The 20,037-nt window shown below is 42.3% G+C and overlaps 1 protein-coding gene across 1 annotated transcript in view; it reads left to right on the top strand.

Annotated features, from left to right (window-relative positions):
- Positions 1-715: 715 nt before the first annotated feature.
- Positions 716-20,037, top strand: part of LATS2 (large tumor suppressor kinase 2) — a 51,788-nt gene continuing 32,466 nt past the window's right edge. The window contains exons 1-2 of the mRNA XM_074816039.1: positions 716-884; positions 5,191-5,770. Coding sequence (XP_074672140.1) covers positions 5,432-5,770 — 339 coding nt within the window. The 5' untranslated portion in view covers positions 716-884; positions 5,191-5,431. The remainder of the gene's footprint in view (positions 885-5,190; positions 5,771-20,037) is intronic.

The following is a 20,037-nucleotide window of genomic DNA, read 5'->3' on the forward strand; positions in this document are numbered from 1 at the left end:
CGTGAAAAACAGGCTCAGATCCAGGCAGCTCCATCCATAACGAGGTCAAACACGCGCTTTGCATCCAAAAATCCTTTGCAGCTTGAGCCTGCGTTTTTTGATCCAGATGTGAATTCCCTGGCTGCCCTCCTCCAGCACCTCATACCCCTCTTGACACGATAAAATACATGAAAAATAAGTAACGCCCGCTCAGAAAAAAAAAAAAAAAAAAGCAGCAAACCAGAAACCAAAAAAAAAAAGCCCGAATAGGCATCGATAGTCCTGGTGCTTTGTGCGTGTGTGGTTTTAGTTCAGCGTGGAATAGTAATAAAAGATTATCACCACAAAACTCACACCTAAAATGAGATCGGGGCGTCGTCCGGGAAGCTGACGGGCACCTCCAAGCCGCCTATTTCAGCCCTTTTTACCTCAATAAGCAGAGGCAACGCTGTTCCCTCACCACCTCAGTCACCCCTCTCCCCAAAACCCAGCGAGGGGGCGGTGTTGTGAGGGGAAAGAGTGTCACAAACTGCCTGTAAATCAGGGGGAGAGCACCCCGAGGGGACCGGAGGGCGGAGGGGAGGCCTGGCCTCCCCTCCGCCCTCCGGTCCCCTCGGGGTGCGACAACCCCTAACGGCCCTTCCCGCCCTAGAAGCCCCTCCCCCCGCTGGTATGCGCCGGGAGGGGGCGGGGGGGGAGTGGAGTGACGCGGGCGCCGCTGGTCACGTGACGCGAATGGAATGCCAACAATGTAGCGAATGTCCCGACTGCGCCCCGCACTCGGCGCCCGGGACGGCCAAGGGGGAAGATGGAGACCGGCCCGCGCCGTCGGGGTCGCCGCCGCCGTTGAGCCGTTCCGTGACGGCCCCCGGTAGGCGAGCGGCGGCGCTGGGCGCCCCGAGGAGGTGAGTGAAGGCGGCGGCGAGGGGGGGGGGCGCGGCGCCGCGGTTTCCCCTCAACTCCGGGTGTGAGCGCTCCTCCCCCCCCCCCCCCCCCCCCCGCTAAGTGCTTTTCCCTGAGGGGAAAGTCGTGTGGAGAAGGGGGGGAGCGCGAAGGCGGGTCCGTCCTTGAAGCGGGAGTGAGTGTCCCGTGTGTGTGTCCCACTGCCGGGGGCAGCCTCGGCGCTCTGCCTGCACTCTCCGACATTTTCCGGACACCCGTGTGACAGCCCAGCCCTAGTGGGGGGGGGGCTGTTCCGCCCGCTTGAGGCCTCTGCCCCAGGCTGGGCAGCCCGACTCCCCCCCGCTGCGGCGTGGGGACCAGCTCCGCGGGCTGCCCCGGCAGGCCGGAGCTGCTGGTGAATGGCCGGAGTTTATTTTGGGAACTCGCTGCCTGCGAAAGGAGTGTGTCAGGGGCTGGAGAGGAGTCGGGGCGCCCGCGTTCCCCGGGGGTACTCCCCGCCGGCGCGGGGGTTGGAGGCGACGAAGCTGGGCCAGACCCCGCCGAGGGTTGTCTCTGGAGGTGAGGGCCGGGGGGAGCCGAGTGGGGGCATCCGGAGCCCGCCGAGTCCCATCTGGCTGCGGCGGGGCCCTGCTGTTCCCAGTCAGTTGAAGGTCACTGCCAAAATTCTGCACTTCGACACCCTCTCTCCTGCCTCGTGAGTGGTGTGCGTGTTGAAATACCCCCTTCCCCGGCGTAGGCACTCGCGCAAATGACGCAAAAAAAACCTCCAAACTTGTTTGGAGTGGCCAGTCTCTGCGGTCAATTACTGCTGGTCTGCTGGGATGGGGAAGGTGAGCTGTTTCCCACCGCGCTGGATTGGGCCAGTGCTTACGGTTGGCAGTGGGACGCAGGCACAGTTACTTTTGCAGGAGGAAGGAGGAATGATTTGGGGGAAGATCCTCACTTCAGTTCTTGGCACTTTCACCATGTGCCCACTCATAAAGGGCAGCGTGGTTTGTATAATAATGAAATTCTTGAAACACTCTGCCCCCCAGCCGACAATCTTAGACCTCCAGTACAAAGTGGACGTCCCTGCTTTCATGAATTTGTGATCCAAAAAACCCCAAAGCAATTAACTGTAAATTGAACGAGGGAAGGCAGTTGTAGCAGTTTCTTAAAACTTTACTCCTTCCTTCTGCTGTGATCTCTGTGTCAGCTCACTACAGTGCCTGCACGGTTATAGACGGGGAAACAGCTCACCAGCTCGGGGTTTGGGACTTAGCTCCTGAAAGCTCCTGAAACTGAGCTTTAGTTTCCTGCCTGTGTCCCAGCTCCACAGACACAGTAGCACATGCAGCCTGTTGGTGAATGAAGAAACAGGAGAGTGAATAGCTAGTGCTGCTGGGACAACAGACATCAGCATATAATTTCAGTGTGGTTGGTTGGTTGCTGCCAGAGCAGCTTTTGGTATTTCTCAAATGAAGAAGAATAATGAGTTACTCAAAAATTGTTCTAACTTGATGCAGTTAAAGTAATGCTGTGCTTATCCTGAAGATATAATATTTCAAATAATGGACAAGCTTCTAATTAGTGCAGAATATATAACATTTTGGAAAAAAACCTTAGGTTTAGTCAGAATGGTTTGAAGCTCAAAAATCCTTTCTCATCGTGGCAGGAAGGCTACTGATACATTCGTGCTGTAGGCAAGGTGCAGATTAGAAGGATTTGGAGTCATCCAAATCCAGATGTACAGTCAGAAGTGAGAATTAGACACAATGAATATCTTTTAAAGCATACAACCCTTTTTTGCTAAAAATGCAAGTCACGGGAAGATTTTAAAAAGCAGGCAGCTTGTCTTTCTTTGTAAATCATCTGTAATATTTAATGTTCTGATTTCTTGGCTTATTTTACATATTTAGTTAAAAAACCTTTCTGCAAAATATGAAACACATTTGCTGTTAGCTCCAGTACTTACTGTTGTTACTGTTCTCATTCATTCTGTCTAAACGATCAACATTTCTTTCTGGTTTAGCAGTATTGTAAATGTAAGCTGAGGAAGTTGCCAGCTGGCTTGACCTAGCATTATTAGACTCGAGCTTAGGCTAAAGGTCACAAAAGTTCTTTATGTGAAGCATGTGTGTAAGCGGGAAAGCAGTCCTTTGCTGCAAAAAGGTGGGGGGGTTGCAAGCTTTTCCAGCACATCCCAGGCCTGAGGATTGGCAAAGGGGCTGAAAAGGAAGAACAACCCAGATTCCTAAACCCAGCCATATGGTGCCTGCTGCTGTCAGAAAAAGAAGGACAGTTACACACCAATTAATTGCTCTGTGTCTTTTAAGCACTAGCTAGTTATGATGTAATCCTAAAAAGGCTGCAATACTATTGTGGGGTTTTTTTTAACAAGGCTATGCATTATCTTTTACTATATTCTAAGTAGAAAATATTCTGTTCTTGGGATCCTTCAGTTGCTTTCATCTTCGTTGAGAACAATGAAAACGTGATCTGTTATTGACTAACAACGTTGTTTGTGGAAATACCAAAATCTAGATGAACAGTTTTAGCACTTCCCTTTAAAACAAGTGACAAACCCTGTCCAATGTGTATGTGGGCATTTATGTCACTCTTAGTTCTCTCTGAATTAGGATTGCAGGATATCCTTATAGACTACTGAGTGGAGGAGCTCAAGACCGCAAATACATTATAGGTGTCTTTTAGTTAACTGAGCATTTCAATCTTAGTGAAAGAGCTTGACGTGGATTCATCTCAAGTGATTAATCTGTGCTCCTGCATTTCAAAGTGGTGAGCCATCATAAAAGAGTCTGGGGTCTGACTTCACTGTTGCATTTCAGTCTTTGATTGTAGAGGAAAGCTTGAACTGGACTCTCTACTAATGAGGAAGTGGTGATGAGTTTCGGAGGCGAATGTGTCCAGATTCTCTTGGCCTTCACAGTAGTAAGCTGTTTGCTTGGCAGTGAGAAGTGATGGTAAATGTATGGAAATGGTTGTTTTGTTGGGAAATACTGTAGCTATCACAGGAAGAGTTGTTGCAGTGAGTTGAGTTCCAGTGTAAGCATGTGAAAATAAAGAACAATACTTTCTGGAGAAACTCTCTCCAATGATAAATGTGCTATGATCAGAAGTGAAGTGCCTTTTTGGAAAAAAAAAAAAAAAAAAAATCCAGTTGACTTCTGAGTGACCAAGAGGAACATACATACAGTGTGTTACTATCTTCTGTATTTGTGGTTTGAAAACAAGTGAACAAAATTCTAACCTTCCCACCAAAGTGGCTTGAGCACCATTCAGGAGTCACTTTGTAAGTGCTAATAGCAGCAGCAGAAGCAAACTTGAATGAGCAGCATCAATAGCGAGATGACATTTCTGATTAAGCTATCTTTTTAATCCTCTTCTGAATGCACCATTATTTAATGTTTCTGTTACGGTGATGCCAGAAGACTTAGTTAAGGTAGGATTCTTGTAACTTCATGCTGCACAGAGATCGCAAGTTGCACAGTAGCTCAGCTCTGCTGCGTAGTTGTTCTTTGCCGCATGTCAGAAGAGAAGCATAAAGCTGTCTCAAAGTCTTTTTTCTGTGTTGGGATGCTAACTGAGCTGGTTCTGCCTCTTCTGCTATTACTGAGTAGCTCCGTCTACCCCTCTTTTCCCTTTCTTCCCTATAAGGCACAGCTAATGAAATACTGTAAATCCCCCCCCCCCTTTTTTTTTTTTTACCCTCCTCCTTCCAGTTCTGGGGAGAATTCTTACCTTCAGGCTTTGCTAAGATATTCATGTGGAAAGGCAAAATATCTTGTCTTTCTGTTATTCACTTTGTTATTGAAATACTAGAAGTTGCTATGGTTAGAGTCATCAATATTTCCATTATAAATCTTTTTCATAAACTGCTGAAACTGAGCTCAGCTAGTGTAAAACAAACAAAATCTTAAGTGGGGGAAAAACATTTCATGAGCATACTCTTCCCTAATTATGAAATAGGATAGGCTTGTCCAGGATTTGGTTATGCAATTGGGTGGGAAACTTGCTGCAGTTAGGTACTGTAAAATTCTTAAGTGTTGTAATTTTTAAGGGTTTTATTTACATTTACTTTGAAAATGAAACTAAAGAAAAAAGGAATTATTTATTGGTTATATTGAAAAAGCCTTTTGGAATCCTGTTCTTGGAAACAGATAAAGTGAAAATCGTTAAAGAGAATCCAGCTGTGACAGCTTAATAGGTTGAACTGATTCACTTTCACTTAATTAATTGTCATGCCGTTCCTTCAGAGGCATTTACAATACCAACTTAATTGCATGTACTTTCTATTTTCTTTTGTTTCAGACACTGTCAGTCTGCAAAATGATGATTCCAAGGATTTTCATTTTCTGTAGGAAACGTGAAGATCGTGAGCTGAAGTAAAACCTTGGCAGAAATTTCTTGAGAATTTTGCCTTCTCTTTTTCTCTTTGAAGGATTACGTTTACAAGAAATTGATACCATCAAGCGACACTTTTGCAAAATAAAGTCATTTTAAAAAACTAAGGATAAAGCTGTATTTATGCTCAGAGAAAACTGGATTAACAATGAGGCCAAAGACTTTTCCTGCTACAACATATTCTGGAAACAGCAGACAGAGATTACAAGAGATTCGAGAAGGTTTAAAGCAACCATCCAAATCTTCAGGTCAGGGACTACCTATTGGACCAGGCAGTGAAATTTCTCTGGAGCCTAAGATTTTAATAGGGAAGGATGCTGCAAGGCAGCAGCAGATGAGACAAACGCCTAAGTTTGGACCATATCAGAAAGCTCTGCGAGAAATTAGATACTCTTTGCTGCCTTTTGCTAATGAGTCGAGCACTACAGCAGCTGTTGAAGTAAACAGGCAGATGCTCCAGGAACTGGTGAATGCCGGTTGCGATCAGGTACGTATGAGTTTGGAGGGGGGATTGTCACTGCCTTCAAAACAGGCTTATACTCAGGACTGAAGAAAGGATTTTCATGGAAGTTATCAAGCTTGCCAGTTGACAAAATGCACCGATTCTTCTGACAGTCGTGTTGCTGTATGACTGGGAGAGTAGATGGACTTGCTGTTGAGAGACGTGCCTAGTATGGGGTTAATTCACATTAAAGATGGTCATGGCGACCTCTAGGATTCACTTATGATTTCTACAGTTGAGGTATAAGGCTAAACAGGGTAGCTTGTCTTTTTTTTTTTTTTCCTTCTTTTTTTCCTTCAATACCAGAACAAGCCTTAGCTATGAGTAAGAAGGTAGAATTTTGTCTAGTACACCTAAGTGCAGTTCACTGTCAGAAGCAAATAGAAGAAACAACAGAGGCAGTATACGGTCTTTAAAGAAGCTCACTTGCTGTTTGCCAGAAGCACGTGGAAGTGATTGGATGTTCAGCAAGCAGCAGTGGTTGGGTGCACACCTTTTCTTCATCACCTCTGCTTCTATCAAGAGGTGGTAGCCCTGTCTTAGATAAGGGGCTTAGCACAGAGATGCCTGCTTTTGTTGTTCTGAGATTGATGCTAGAACATATTCTTAATTCAAAGACCATTCACATGGTCTTGTGTTGAGCTGCTTCCAGCGTTGGTATTGACTTTCACCTCTGTCCAGAATTGTTCAAAGTTTTGCTTTTTAGAGATGAAGTGCTGTTTTGGGTTCAGATTCTAATTATTGTAGAAACAACTTTTTTTCCCATGTGATTGTTATTGACCAGCCGCAACACTTCCATTTATAGTCCTTGATATAAATTGCAGAGATTTAAAACTGCAGTGCTTTCAGTGGCATTTCCTCGATTTCAAAACTTAACCTCCATTGACTCATGGCAGAGTGTGAGTCTCTTGACTCTCCTGGACCATATGCTGAATCTGTGTAACAAAACTAACATCAGGTATTACTATAAACAGTCTGCATTTCTCTGGAGCTATAGAGACATTAATTAGTGCTGTTTCTATTCCAAAGAGTTTATGCTATGTGAGATAATGGGAGTTAGAGTAGATTGCAGATCCAATGAGAAGTATTGCAGTACAACTAAACGCTTCCTAGTCCAGTGAACCGAGATGCTGTACTGAGTTATTTAACTGGAGTAACCAAGGATTTTCTCTGATGTCAAGCATGCCATGAAAACACAGTGTTTTTTAGAACTCTACCCTCTAAATTTCCCTAGCTATTTAGGATGAGAACACTCCCTGTGTGTATGAGCCAAGGTTAAATGAGCACAGCTGGATTCTGGATTGGAAATCTGCATTTGGTAGGTTACATGGACAGATCGTTCACACACAGAACAGGCTTGTTGGACTGAAATCTTGGAAAGTACTCTGAGCACACTACAGCACAGAAATGTTAAGCCAACGTATAAAACAGAAATACCTGAGCACCTGTTAAAATGTATTAAAGGCAGTATAATGCACTGTGTATGTAAAGTTTTTAATATCTTTAGCTATTTTGACTTAAACAGTCATACAATGACTGCTCCTTATAGAGCACTGAAAATGAGCCTGATTCTTACTCTTATGTGGAGATTTTTGCTACCTCCTTAAATTTGGCTGCACATTTTTGGTGTGGTGGGTTTTTTTTCCCTCATTGGCCATGATCCTCACGTTTAGCTTTTCTCCCTAGCTATGACTTGTTGCCTGGAGATAGCATTATTGGGCCTATCCCTTAGGTGTGTTTGGCATTCAAACCTAAGCATAAGCAGGATCACAATTGGCCAGAGTCCAGATAGAGGTTCCAAAACTGGAGTCTTGTGACTAAAAATGCTGGGTTTCCTAATGCGGGCCCAGGCCATATGAAGGTTGGCTGTCCTGGAGGGTTATGAATGAATGGAGCTTCTTCAGATGGTGTGAATGCTACCTGGCCCTGAGGATGGAATGGTGTAGGGTGACAGACTTGATTACTACCTCTAGATTCTTCCTTTCCTCCTGGTGCCTGAGCTGTTTTGAATCAAATGCTGAACTGTTTCAGAGCATGATGTGTAGTAAATCAGCCATCCCCAGCTACCCTGTTCCTGCTTGTGAATCAAAGCCTTTAAATGCCCATGATATGGACATCTTCTGTAGTCCTGCAGGCAGCTAACAGACCTCTGATTTAACAGAGAAGTGAAGGCAGCCTCAGTTTCTTTACCTCTGGACCCAATGCTAGTGGAGGTTGGTAAATGGGCATTGAAGTTGTGTCCGTCCTGCCTCCCCACCCCCCCCCAAATGCCAGGAGCAAGTGTCTAGATGTTAAGGATTTCTGTCCGTAAATACCTAATGATCTACTTGAGCCTTCCCCTACAGCTACTCTGTGGAGTACAAGATCTTACACCTCCTGATCCTGTTGCATGGTACAGTAATCAGCTGTTCCAACAGCTGCAAGTATCCTGAAGTTGGCAATTTGTCATAAGAAGCACTAATCATGGGTGTTGTAGGAAGTTGTGAAGAATGAATAGATGGCTATAACATTATTCAGTTTGATCTTATGTGAACTCCATTTTCAAGTTGGATTTGGGCTGATGCTCTTTGGTGTTCTAGATGGAACACTGGAAAGTAATCCTGACCTTGTCGGTAATCTGTTCTGGTGGACACCACGCAAAGACCAGGATTCTTCAGTCTGTTTATTGGGCCACAGTAAGGATTTCTGAAAGGGTGAATTGGAAAAGTGACAATTAGAAGGAAGGAGAATAAATTTTAGAGGCTGGGGAAAGGCTACTTCTGTTTATTACTTTTATTAGCTTCACTCATCTAGCATATCTGTAGCATGGTTAGATTTTAACAACAACCATTTTACATACTGCAAGAGACATTGTGTATTAGGTAAGATAAATGTAGGGTTTGTAGCTCCTTGTTCAGCCTAAGTTTTAAGATGAAATTGGTTTAATTAAATAAAATGAAAACATCATAACATTTTATTATTTTATTCTTGTTCTATGAAAGACCCATGCAGGCAGGAAATTGGTGATAAGCTGGTTGATAAACTTAACAACTATATAAAATGCAGTATAATTCATGAAGTAAATACAAAATTTTTGTGTCTTTCAGTTACAGTCATCACAGGTGTTATATGTGAAAACTTTTTTTTTTAAATTGATTAGGAAGCTCCCAGTTCCTTTTAAATGACCGATGTTCTTTCACAAGGTTTTCTTTTCAGCCGTTGTGTAGCTTATGATTTTGTAGTGAAATCTGATCCCCAAAACTTAATGGGGACTTTTGCTGTTGACCTGAAAGAAGCCATGATTACACACTTTTTTTTTTTAAGAGATACAAAACAAAATTACACACCTAATTAGTCACAGTTCTTCCTAAACAAATGGAGTAACTTGTCTGTTGTTTGCTTAAGTCATCTTTTCAACAGTAATTATTTAGCAAGTTTGAGTCAAAAATAATTAGTGCAGCATAAATTGTTTTGAAACTTGTAGGACATGACTGCAAAAGGCTGGACCTTTTTTGTTGCAAAAGCTTGAAGCCAAAAGCACTGCTAATATACTGTTTTTTAGTAAATACAACTCCTTGGGCTTGGAAATGTAACTTGCAGTCACTGCAGAGGGACAGGAGCATGGAGTGTCTGTCCTGCAGGCTGGTAAACCGCTGGAATCACCTGGGGCAACTGGATGGCGTTTTGGGTGTGGTGGTAAATGCAGCTGCTGTTGTGAATTGAATTTTTCTAATGAATAGATGCAATTGAGCATATGATCAGTGACATTCCAGCAACCTGAATGGGCTGTACTGTACTTACTGTACTTCCTTAGAGCATAAACAGCCACTGACATTGTAATTTAGAGTGGGCTGAAGCAGTTCTAGATGAACTGTGGAACATTACACACTTGTCACTTTTTTTTTTTTCTTTCCCTCAAGCGAATTTCTTTTCTTTGATCAAGGGTGCCTTTCCTGGGTGAAGATTTCTAGACATAGTTCGGGCAGCTATTTTTAAGAAAAAATGATGTGTTAGGGTTTACAGGCTATGTACCTCCAGTAACATGCATCATGTACTCTGCACTGAATACTTATGTGAATATGTGAAGCGGGGAAGTTCTTACGCTTCATTTTTTCCAGAGGATTTTATAAATATCTCTGTAATAAAACACGTACACCCCACCTGTGCCAATACCAGGACATTCCTGAGGGGAAGATCTGTCCTTTGGACACTAATTATAGCATCTTTCAAGGAACTGGAATGGTATTTGTGGGTATTGTAATGTGACTAAGAGTATCAAGCTGACTATTTTGTCATCTGTGTTACACTGAGTTCATGGAATTCACATTGTAGAAGGGGGGTGTTGGGGTTGTTCGGGTGTTGGTTTTTTTTTTAATTCCTCCTTCTTGCATTCCAGGATTCTTTTGATCTCTTCATCATGGATGACATCCTTTTTATTTAACCCATTTGGCAAAGATTCTACCCTGATTTGGGAACTCCCACTTGATTTTTGGGAAACTTTGAGAATGGGGAATACAATACTTACCTCAATTTGAACAAGTATTTGCACTTCTTTAAGTGAGGGAAATCCTGCTATGCAAAATAGAGCTTGGGCAGGAAGTCTGTTTTATGTTTTGCATGTGGAATTAGTATTCTAATTTTTTTAGTATTCTAGTTTTTTCCTTTCTATATAGCGTTTTACGTCATGCTTGTTCACATATAATCCATGTGCCATCTAGCAGTGTGTTACTGAGCAGTATGACTTTTCATCCTATTGTTGGAGCAATGAGAGGAAGCAGATACAGTGCAAAGTTTTGTTTTGGGAACAGACAATGGAAGGCTGGAGTTTTGCTTGTAGTAAAATCTCTGTTGCGATGTGTTTGTTAAGAGGACAAGTCTAAAAAGACAGCTTGCCTTCAAGGTGAAGGGCAGCAAATTTTGTAATAGCCCTGCGCAAATGGGGGAATTAATTTCATAACACTGGCCTGTCTCATAACAAAATTTTGTCTTTTGATTGGGTAAACTTGACCTGTGTTAAGAATTCTGCTTGCCCAGCTATGTACCAAAACCTCCAGGATGAACATTTTAGTCATCATCTGGGTGTTTTGGGTCCAGATAGTTTTGTTAATGAAAATTGGCTGTTACAAGATTGCCTAGGTTATTCTGTGGGGCATACATTAAAGGTGGCAAGAGTCATTACAAGCTATGTTGCAGGTTACAAGGAGAAAAAAAGGGACCTTCAAATGAGGGCACTCACTGCTGAATGCAGGAGAAGGATTTTATTTTAGCAGCTGAAGTAGATTTGCTAATTCAGGCCAACAGTCTCTTGTGTGTTCATTTGCCTGCCTCATTTGAAGGTAAGTTACTCTGTCTTCTCTTTGCTAGCTGTGTTGAGAGCTTGTTTCATAACCTTTTCCTATACTTCTTTTCACTCTAACCTCCCTTTTTGGTTTCAACCTCTTTCACGTTGCTGAGAAGCTTCCAGGTTCTTCCATCAAGGCATGTAAGGCAATGTGTTTTCCCACCAATACATCTGAAGTTAGCCTGTTAAGTCATTTCAGTTTTCAGCTGCTTCAGAAAAAAGTGAGTCATAGCTTTCCAGGGGCTGAAAGCAAGAGGCAAGGACTGCTCTTGAGCCGATACCTGCCGACCTCTCTTATATCCAGTTTCTCCTGTCTCCAGTCTTCCTATGTTGCTGTCACTTATTGATGACGCTGTCTTGTGAATATACTTAAATCTTCCATGTCGTGATGCAGTTCCTGCAGTATATTTGGGAAGGTGCTTTTGGATTTGTTCTGTGAGCGTGTCTCAGAGTATGCTCTTGTCCTGCAGAAGAAAGAAAAATAATTTTGTCTTTTCCCTTGCATTTTCACACTTGTACAAATAACCTTTGGCACTAGTAGGTGATTGCATGTGCTCCTTCACATGACAAGATGTGGCTTCTTGACAGCTGGGCAGTAATATGGCAGTGAACAAGACTGCATTATGTTTTAAACTCTGCCCTTTATTCTTGTTAGTCTCCTTTCTTCTTTGGCAAACTATAGAATAAATTGCATCTTGGTAGTAGGATTATGTTTGAAATGACAGAACAGGAATCAGATGTCAGACTTCAACTGTAGATAAGTGTGAATCTTGAGTTATGTTAAACTAATGCTTCCCTGTTCCTCATGTCAGATAATCATTCTAGAAGCTTGGGAGTTAACAGTCTAGAATTATATATTGCTGTAACAGGGTGCAGGATTAGCTTGCATTGGATACTTAAATTGTATTTATTAAAAATTAGTTGCCAGAAGAAGGTTGAGCTATGGATTTTTTTTTTAAATAAAAACCAAAATGAGTTCATCACAGTCACTAAAAATTCTGTATAAGCACGAAGTTCAGTCTCTGAATAAAAAAGCCCTTGTGACCAAAAGTGAAGATTGCCATTATTATAACAGGAAGTTGATATCACAATAGTAGTAGGGTGTAACTGTTCCTTTTGCAGTTTTTTTGTTGTTCTCAGCCTAAATCTCTGCTGTTCTTTTCAGCTTGTACCTGAGAGGAACCAATGTGATTTTATGCAGAGACTGAAAAATAGCCTCTCTGCATGGGGGGGGGTGTGAGGGTGGGGTGGTTTTTTTCAGTTGTGTTTGTGGGGTTTTTTTTCTTAAAAAAAATGGAATGAGATTTTTAAACTTAGATTTCAGTGGAAGGACTGGTTGCAAGGCTTTTGCATGCCTCAGTTTTTAGCTAATCCAAGGTACGCATTTAAAACTCATTTATGTCAACCTAAGAATGCTTTTCTGATAGTTGCCAAGCTAAATAAAAGCTTATGTTAAAGCTGCTAATTGAATGTCAGTAGAATGCAAATAAAAGGCCATGACTACTTCTCATGTGATACACAGGTGTATGCCATACTTGTGTGGAGTGGTTTTGGGTTTTTTTTAACCTTTTTTTTTTTCCTAAATCATCACTGAATATACATAAAGTAACTGACAATGGCAGTCCTTTTCCTCACTTTTTTTTCTTGCTGTATCCATAAGAAAAATTATTTTTGCAGACATTTTGAAATTAGTTGATCATCAGAACTGAAACTTAAGTTAACAGGAAGAAAAAAAAATGGGGAATTTAATCTGTACCCTGTGTAGAAATACTAATACTGTCACCAGGTATGTGAGTTTATAGTAATTTAAATTGCAAAAGAGTAGCCAGGCATTCAGTTGCATAATATAATCTGATAAACTGAAGGGAACTAAACTACTTTTTCTTCCATTTTATTTATAAAATATCATTGCCAGATACTGTCATATTTGCCCCAGTACAGAATGAAGTTACTGTGACTGCATTTTCTGAAAGCATGGTAGTATTACTACTGTGTGTCTGTTTTCTGGAAGTATTCAAGATGCTGGCTAAATTCTTACCAGACCACTGTTGGAAGAAGAAACAGTGACCAGCATCGTCATGCCCAGGAGGTAGGGACTAAGGATCACACCGCTGTTGCTCTGAAGGTGACTGGTGATGTGCTACAAAACGCAGCAGAAGCACTTTTTGGTTGTGAGGTTGATCATGTCACTCTCAAGCAAACCAGAGCTTGTTGGTGCTTCCTTGGGCACAGTATTCAAATCCTGCTCAAGCAGCTGCTTGTGGTGGTGGTGACTCCTACAGAATGTCCATGTCCCATGTGTGTTGTCTGTGCATCCCCCCAGCCTACCATAAATCAGGCTCCAGTACATATAGTCTTTGTTCCTTGGGTACTGGCTGTCTCTGTGACTTGCAAATGCATGTACACAATGCTATCTAAAATAGATGAGGAGAGACATTAAAGAGACCTTCAAGTCGAGTTTTCTTGGTGATGGCAGCTGCTGTTTTTCTCATTTATTGGGTCTGTCCATTAATTCCCCACCATTTCCTCTTTTCGTTAAGAGAGATTAAAAAAAAAAAACAGCTGGGCAGGCTCAGGTTTCCTTTATTTGACTTAGGTAACAATTCTGGCTGGACTGCGAGCTGCCTCACCATGGATATAGCTACTCTAGAGTAGATGTTTTACTATCAAGGAACAAATACAATTTGCACTGGTAAAATCAAGGAGGGACAGACACCCTGTCTGTTTGCTTAAAGCTACAGATGTTTGTGTCAATTTGGGCCTTACCCTTACATAAGTCACGTGTACAGCATGTGAAATACATTCCACGTTTTTCTCCCTTTCTGCTTATGTTCATAATCTGATTGTGAGCATAGCTTAAATCTGTCAACTTTATGTTGCTTGGAACTGAGGCTTGGAGTGGAAAATGCTGGTCCTTATTTCTAGGTTTTCATCATTTCTTAGCTTTTTGGAAAAAAAAAAAAAAATATTAAAAATGCCTCTGATTACCAAAATAGAGGCTGAAGTTGCTGTGGCATTGTGGTCTTTGGTGTTGTCCTACCATAGCACCAGCAGGCTTGTATTGTCCAGACTTGAGAGGGATCCCAATTTCGCATCTTCAGAAGATGCTTAAATAAAAGCCTGGTGAAAGTCAACCAGTTGGACTCTTGCTGTCTGCTTGCTCTACACATCTGCTGCTGGTCACCCGCAATACTGTTGCTCCTGGAATATTTTCAGCTTCATGTCACTTGGCAGCTGATATGTCTTCCCTGGTACCATGTGGCTTCTGCTGAGGTGGTTCTGTCAGCTCTGATCTTTATGGGATCACACAGCTATAGTTGCAGCACAGCAAAACTGTTTTTGTCCTAATGGTCTTGTCCTGCCATCTGGACTGTCACTGGGATACAGAAACCTTGTATGCAAACTGACACATAGAAATTTGGTTTCACCCAAGAGATGCATGTGTGCATATATGTATTATGACAACTGCAGTGTTTGTATGGTACCAGCTGTTTGTGAAGAACTTAATCCACAGGATTTGGTACTGCACTGAAGTCTTCTTTTTCAGGCTAAGTAATCATTCTAATGTTTGAGGCTGTGTTCTGCTTCCCTGCAGTGTAAGAGATAGATTTTTTCCTGATGAGAAACTTGTGCTCTTCATTTTAACTGAATCCAAGCAATTAAAAATATTTCCCCAGGGAGGTGAAGAATGAATAGAACAGGAGAGGATATGAAAATACTTTTTTAAAAAAATTATTTCTGGGTCAGTTAATTTTCAGAAGGCTGAAGCCAAAGAACACTGTGTACCCATAACTTTGTGAATCAGGTAATGGCTATGGTAGAGACCTGTTCTGTGCTGCTTTGTTATCAGCATATGTGTGCGTATGTGAAACTGTTACTTCAACACATATTGTCTTCGCATTTAGAGAAATATAAACACAATCTACATTTAAATCTCCACATTTTTCCATTTAGATTGCTTGAATGACCAAGCATTTTGCAACTCTTTCTGTATCCTTTGTCACTCTAATGCGTGATTTGTAAATTACTCATTTAATCCGGAGCATGCAAAGGTGCAGTGTATTACTCCTCACACATAAAATGCTAGAAAGAAGACTGCTGATACTAGGTGATAATATAGTTAAGTTCTTGCCCTTCAAAGAGATGACTTCTGTAGGACAAATAGCAGTGTAAAATTACTCCTGTTTAAGTCTTTATATGGTTCGGTTCAGGTTTTATCCACCATTTATGAATCCGTTGGATGTGTGTTACTTCAAAACAGAAGAAAATGTCAGCACAGACTCAGCTGCTCTGCAGCTTCCTTTTCTCCCTGTTCGTTTTGTTCTTCCACTGTATCAACTCTTTAAATATCTTCAAAGCTTTTCAAGTCTATATCTTCCTTTACCTGTTGTCCTATTGCATTTTTTTTTCTGCTCTGTTGGTTTGAATGACTAATATTCAACACCTACATGCTTTTCTCCGTGTGCCTCTGAATACCCTAAATGCATTATTTCTTTTAATATAATTGCAAACTATTAAGAAAGAACTTTTTTATAGTCTTCAACTTTATTCTTTAGATTTGATGTGACATCCTAAAGAATTATAGATGCAACCGTAATGTGACTTTGACAGCACACCCCGTGTATTTTCATTTCTGCATCTTTTCTTCCATTCAGTGTCAGGACTCCATCGTCTGTACTTAAACTAGCTGCCTGTCCCATTCATGCTTTTCTTCCAGCTTTGCCACAGTCACTGTTCATTCCACCCTCCTGCCAGATGTCAGCCTAATAAAGATGCGTAAAATCTAATTTAATCGATGTAACTGTAACCCTGGAAATACTATTACGTGCAGGGTATCCTGGTTTACAAAACCAAAAAAAAATCTGGCTGTTCCAATTAAAAATATAAAAAGTTGCGGCAGTATGACAGAGATCTTTGAATCAAGACAAATCCATTCCATATTGGGCTATTTGTGTCCTGGCTCCAAATGAGTGCTGAATAATTTTCTCAGGAGACATGCATTCCACCTTGCTGGAGACTGTTTTTTCTGATTGTCCAGCACAGTTTCTTGATCGTGCTTATAGATAATCCCTTGATTGCCTGTGTAATGTATGCTGCCCAGACATGGTAGTGACCAGCTGGCTGTGTGCTGGAGCAGGGTGGAATTCCTCTTTTTCTTTCAGTTGCTGTGCTGGGACTCACCTCCATCTCCTTTGTGTGATCATTTCTTGCACCTTGGCCATCCCTCCCATTCTGAAAATCTTTTTATTATGTTCTCTAATGCAAGCAGTAAGTTCATTGAGTGCTTTCTTGAATGTGTTTTTATGAAGAATTTGTGAAACGTGTGGTGTTGCAGTCATACAAATGGTGGACAGATGTTGTTGGTGCAGTGCTCAACAAATTGAAGACTTAGAGCCTAGTTTACAAGCGTGCAGAAATCATCAGTTTCTGCCAGGGCACGTGGCAAGCCAGCTCCCCATACTACAAAAGCAGGACCTCACTGGGAAATGCCAGCAAATTCAAAAGCAAGCCACAAGAATTTTCATTTGCGTTGGTGTGCCTCCCCCCGCCCCCATCTCTCTGTTTACTGAGAAGTGAACCTTCAGGATTTTTAACCACATGAAAGTAAACTAGAAAAAGTATTTTTCAGTACTACTTTGGTGCTATAAAACCTTCTGTAACAAATCAGTTCCACTTTTCCAGGAACTTCGCTGTGGTTCATAAGCGTTAGAAACTGCTGGAGGTTGAGAACTTGCTGTTGCAGGCCCTGCTCTACACTTACGCAGAAATGGGTGCTCAGTTTTACTGCCAGGGAGAAGCTGTTGCCTCCTGAGCCTGCAACACCTCTGCTCAGGAGGCAGAGGAGAGTCTGAGCTGCAGCACAGTCTGTGGCAGAGCTACCTTCTCCCAGATTCCTGGGAAGGTCAGAATGTCCTGCTATGTGTTCAGCATCTCCAGGAATGCTATATTGGGCAAATAGCAGTGCTATGTGTTGTAACAGGATTCCTTGTTTTTTTGCAGAGAGCCATTATTTTCTTCCTCTTGCCTCATGGAGGAGGGTTTGGGCTCCCAAGCTCACCACTGTCTGCTGGGGTTTGAACTCAGTCATCATCCTGCCCTACATGAGGCAAACAACAGCATCTAGGGGAGGCCCATTATCTTACTTTCAACTATGCATAAAACCTCCTTCTCTTTATTTCTCCCATTACCTTGAAATAGGACTATTGCCCAGCACTAGACAAAACCCTGAGTCAAACTAGCAGGGCACTATCAACCCTCCTTGCACACAAACTTTTGAGCCCGTGAATTTTGGGAAAACCCTGCCACTAGACCACAGATTTGGTTTGGTTTGCCATGATCACATAGTAGCTTTGTGGTTTCCCAGTCAGGGAAGAGGCTCAATGGAACTAATTTTTACTTCCCCCCTACCCCCCCACCCCCTTTTTTTTTTCCCCTTGACTCTCAGATCGTGGCAGCTAATGGATAGAGGAGGTATTACTGCTGAGGTTTAAACTCTTGACAGGAAAGTGGTAACTGACAATCATGAGGGCAAATGGAAAGCGTAAGAAGGATGAAGCCCCTGCTAAAAAGCAGGAACTGGATGTATGAGCAGAGAGGATGATGTCTGGCATTTACTTGGGGAGGAGGGCAATTGGGTCACAGAGCTGGTAGTGCTGAGTTCAGCCATTAATAGCAAACTGGTTGTTTTAACTGGAGGAATGTTAGTGCTAATGAAGTATCTGCCTTGCAGGTTGGATGTAGTTTTGAGGATGAAAATTTTAAGTATGCACACTGAAGTGCTGTTTTGGTCTCTCAGCCCCCAAGCCGCCTGCACGACTGACACCAGCGTGTGTTCAGCGAGGGCTCGTGCTCAGGCATTAGGAAAGTCCTTTTTTCAGCTCTGCAGTGTGGAAGAAACAGCAGCCTGAGCCAGAGCTGCTCCCTGCACATCAGTGAAAGCAGCGCAGGGTTCCCAGCAGTGCCCCCACAGTGAGTGAGTGCTGCTTGCTTTAGCTGGCAGGCACTGCAGAGGAGGAGAGGCGTCTTCCCCACCTCCCCAGCCTATTGAATTTTCAAGCTCCAGATTGCCTTGCTTTTCTCCTCCCTACTTCCCTCTTTTCGGTGTTTTTTGTGTGCTTGCTGTCTAAAGTCATGCTTAACCCCTTATCCTGCCTACATGCTCAGTTCACAAGGCTTAATTGCTTTTTGTACTTTTAGGTAACACCCTCCTCTGTTCTAAACGCCTGGTTTCTATGCTTGTTGCAATGGCTGTTCTTGCTTTTGGGAAAATAAAGGATTTTCTTTTCATGTAAAAATAGCTTTATTATTTCCATACGTGAGTAGCAATCAGGGTAGGCATATTTCCAGGTCAGCCTGGAGATGGGGTTGGATAGTGAAACCCTCTGTTCCAAAAATGGGCTGGAACCAGCAACAGTTCTTGATGTGCTGAGCAAAGCTAACTGGCTTGGAGAGAAGTGGGATCCCTTTTTTGGGTGCACATGCAACATGCTGGTATTCTGCTATGGACAGGAGCCAAGCATTGACATAATGAGCACTTTACTCTGTTCGGTACTTATGTTAGTTTTACAGTTTTCTCATAATCACGTTCTTTTGGTAATTGTAGGCATGAGTTTTGAATAACAGATTACAGAAGTAAGTTTCTTAGGGCATGGTCAGTAACTACAAGTGCTTAGAGTATCTCAGTAGAAGGGATGTTTGCAGGAGCAGTCTGTATTATTCCACAAGACTCTGCTCAGTTGGGTACTGAGTAAATAAACAGTAAATGTGCAAATCTTGGATAATGTTGCTCCATGCTTGTTTATATAGTCCAGCTGTACTTTGGATTTTGTCCTCTATGGTAGCTGTCTTGTGAATCTTCTGGCTCATTGCCATGTATTTCTAGATTTATATGAACATGATGGGATCTTTTTCATCTTTGTATTTTGCTAGTTCATATTTTTACTTCCTTCAGGCATATTTTAGAGGTCTCTTTAAGGCTTTTAAAAACAAGTCAGCTTGAATTTTCCCTTTATCTTCACAAAAGTCACTACAGAAGTAAGAAAAAAGCACAGAAGAGGAATTACAGGCAGCATTAAAAATGTTCCTTCAGAACAGAAAGCAGATTTAACATGAATTAAAAACTCAGCTCTGTTTCAGAGTTGCAAAAGCTCTTTTATTCACCAGAGAACTGTTAAAGCTAGTCATTTTTGGCATAGTATCGGTCAGGGAAGCGTGACAAAGTGCAGTGGAATGCACTGAGCTGCAATCCAGCTTGTAGTGTTATATGACTTTAGTGTATGGAGCATTGCAGGAAGTGCTGGGGAGGGGAGTGGGGAGGCCTTTTCATTTCATCAGCTACTGAGTAACAGTGTTCTCCTTCCTCAGACCCCACCTGCAACAACAGAGGGTCACTTGGATGCTTGGGTCAGCAGACAAAGTGTGAAGAGCCTGTGCAATCTGAGTTTCTGGTAGTACTTGACTCTGTTCTCTGAGCACTGCTGTGCAGAGTGCAGTGAGGTGAGAAAGTTGGGAAGAGTAGTGTGTTTGGGATTGCAGATCAACTGTGCATATGTAGGCTGGGACTGTATCCCCAGCCCCACCATGTTGGAAGGTGAAGATTCTTGGGCTGAAATTCGGTCCTCATTGAAATAAAATTCCTATTGATTTCATCAGGCCAGAGATTTTTACTGCCAGAGCAGTAAAAGAGTCTTTCTGTTCCACCAGTACACACACATGCTAAGTCCATTTACTTAGACTTAGGTTTTGGCACAGATTTTGGCCTTAAATGGAAATCAGTTCAAATCCATTTAATATTGGTAGCTTGGATTTCAGATTACATGGATGGTTAAACCCAGCTATATGTGATAATGAATAACCAGTTAAGATATTCCTGTAATTTGAAGAGTACCTGGTATTTTCCTTCTTTCTTCTCTAAATTACGATGTTGGTGTCC

Source organism: Strix aluco, chromosome 2 (assembly GCF_031877795.1).
Source record: "Strix aluco isolate bStrAlu1 chromosome 2, bStrAlu1.hap1, whole genome shotgun sequence".
Classification (NCBI taxonomy): Eukaryota; Metazoa; Chordata; class Aves; order Strigiformes; family Strigidae; genus Strix; species Strix aluco.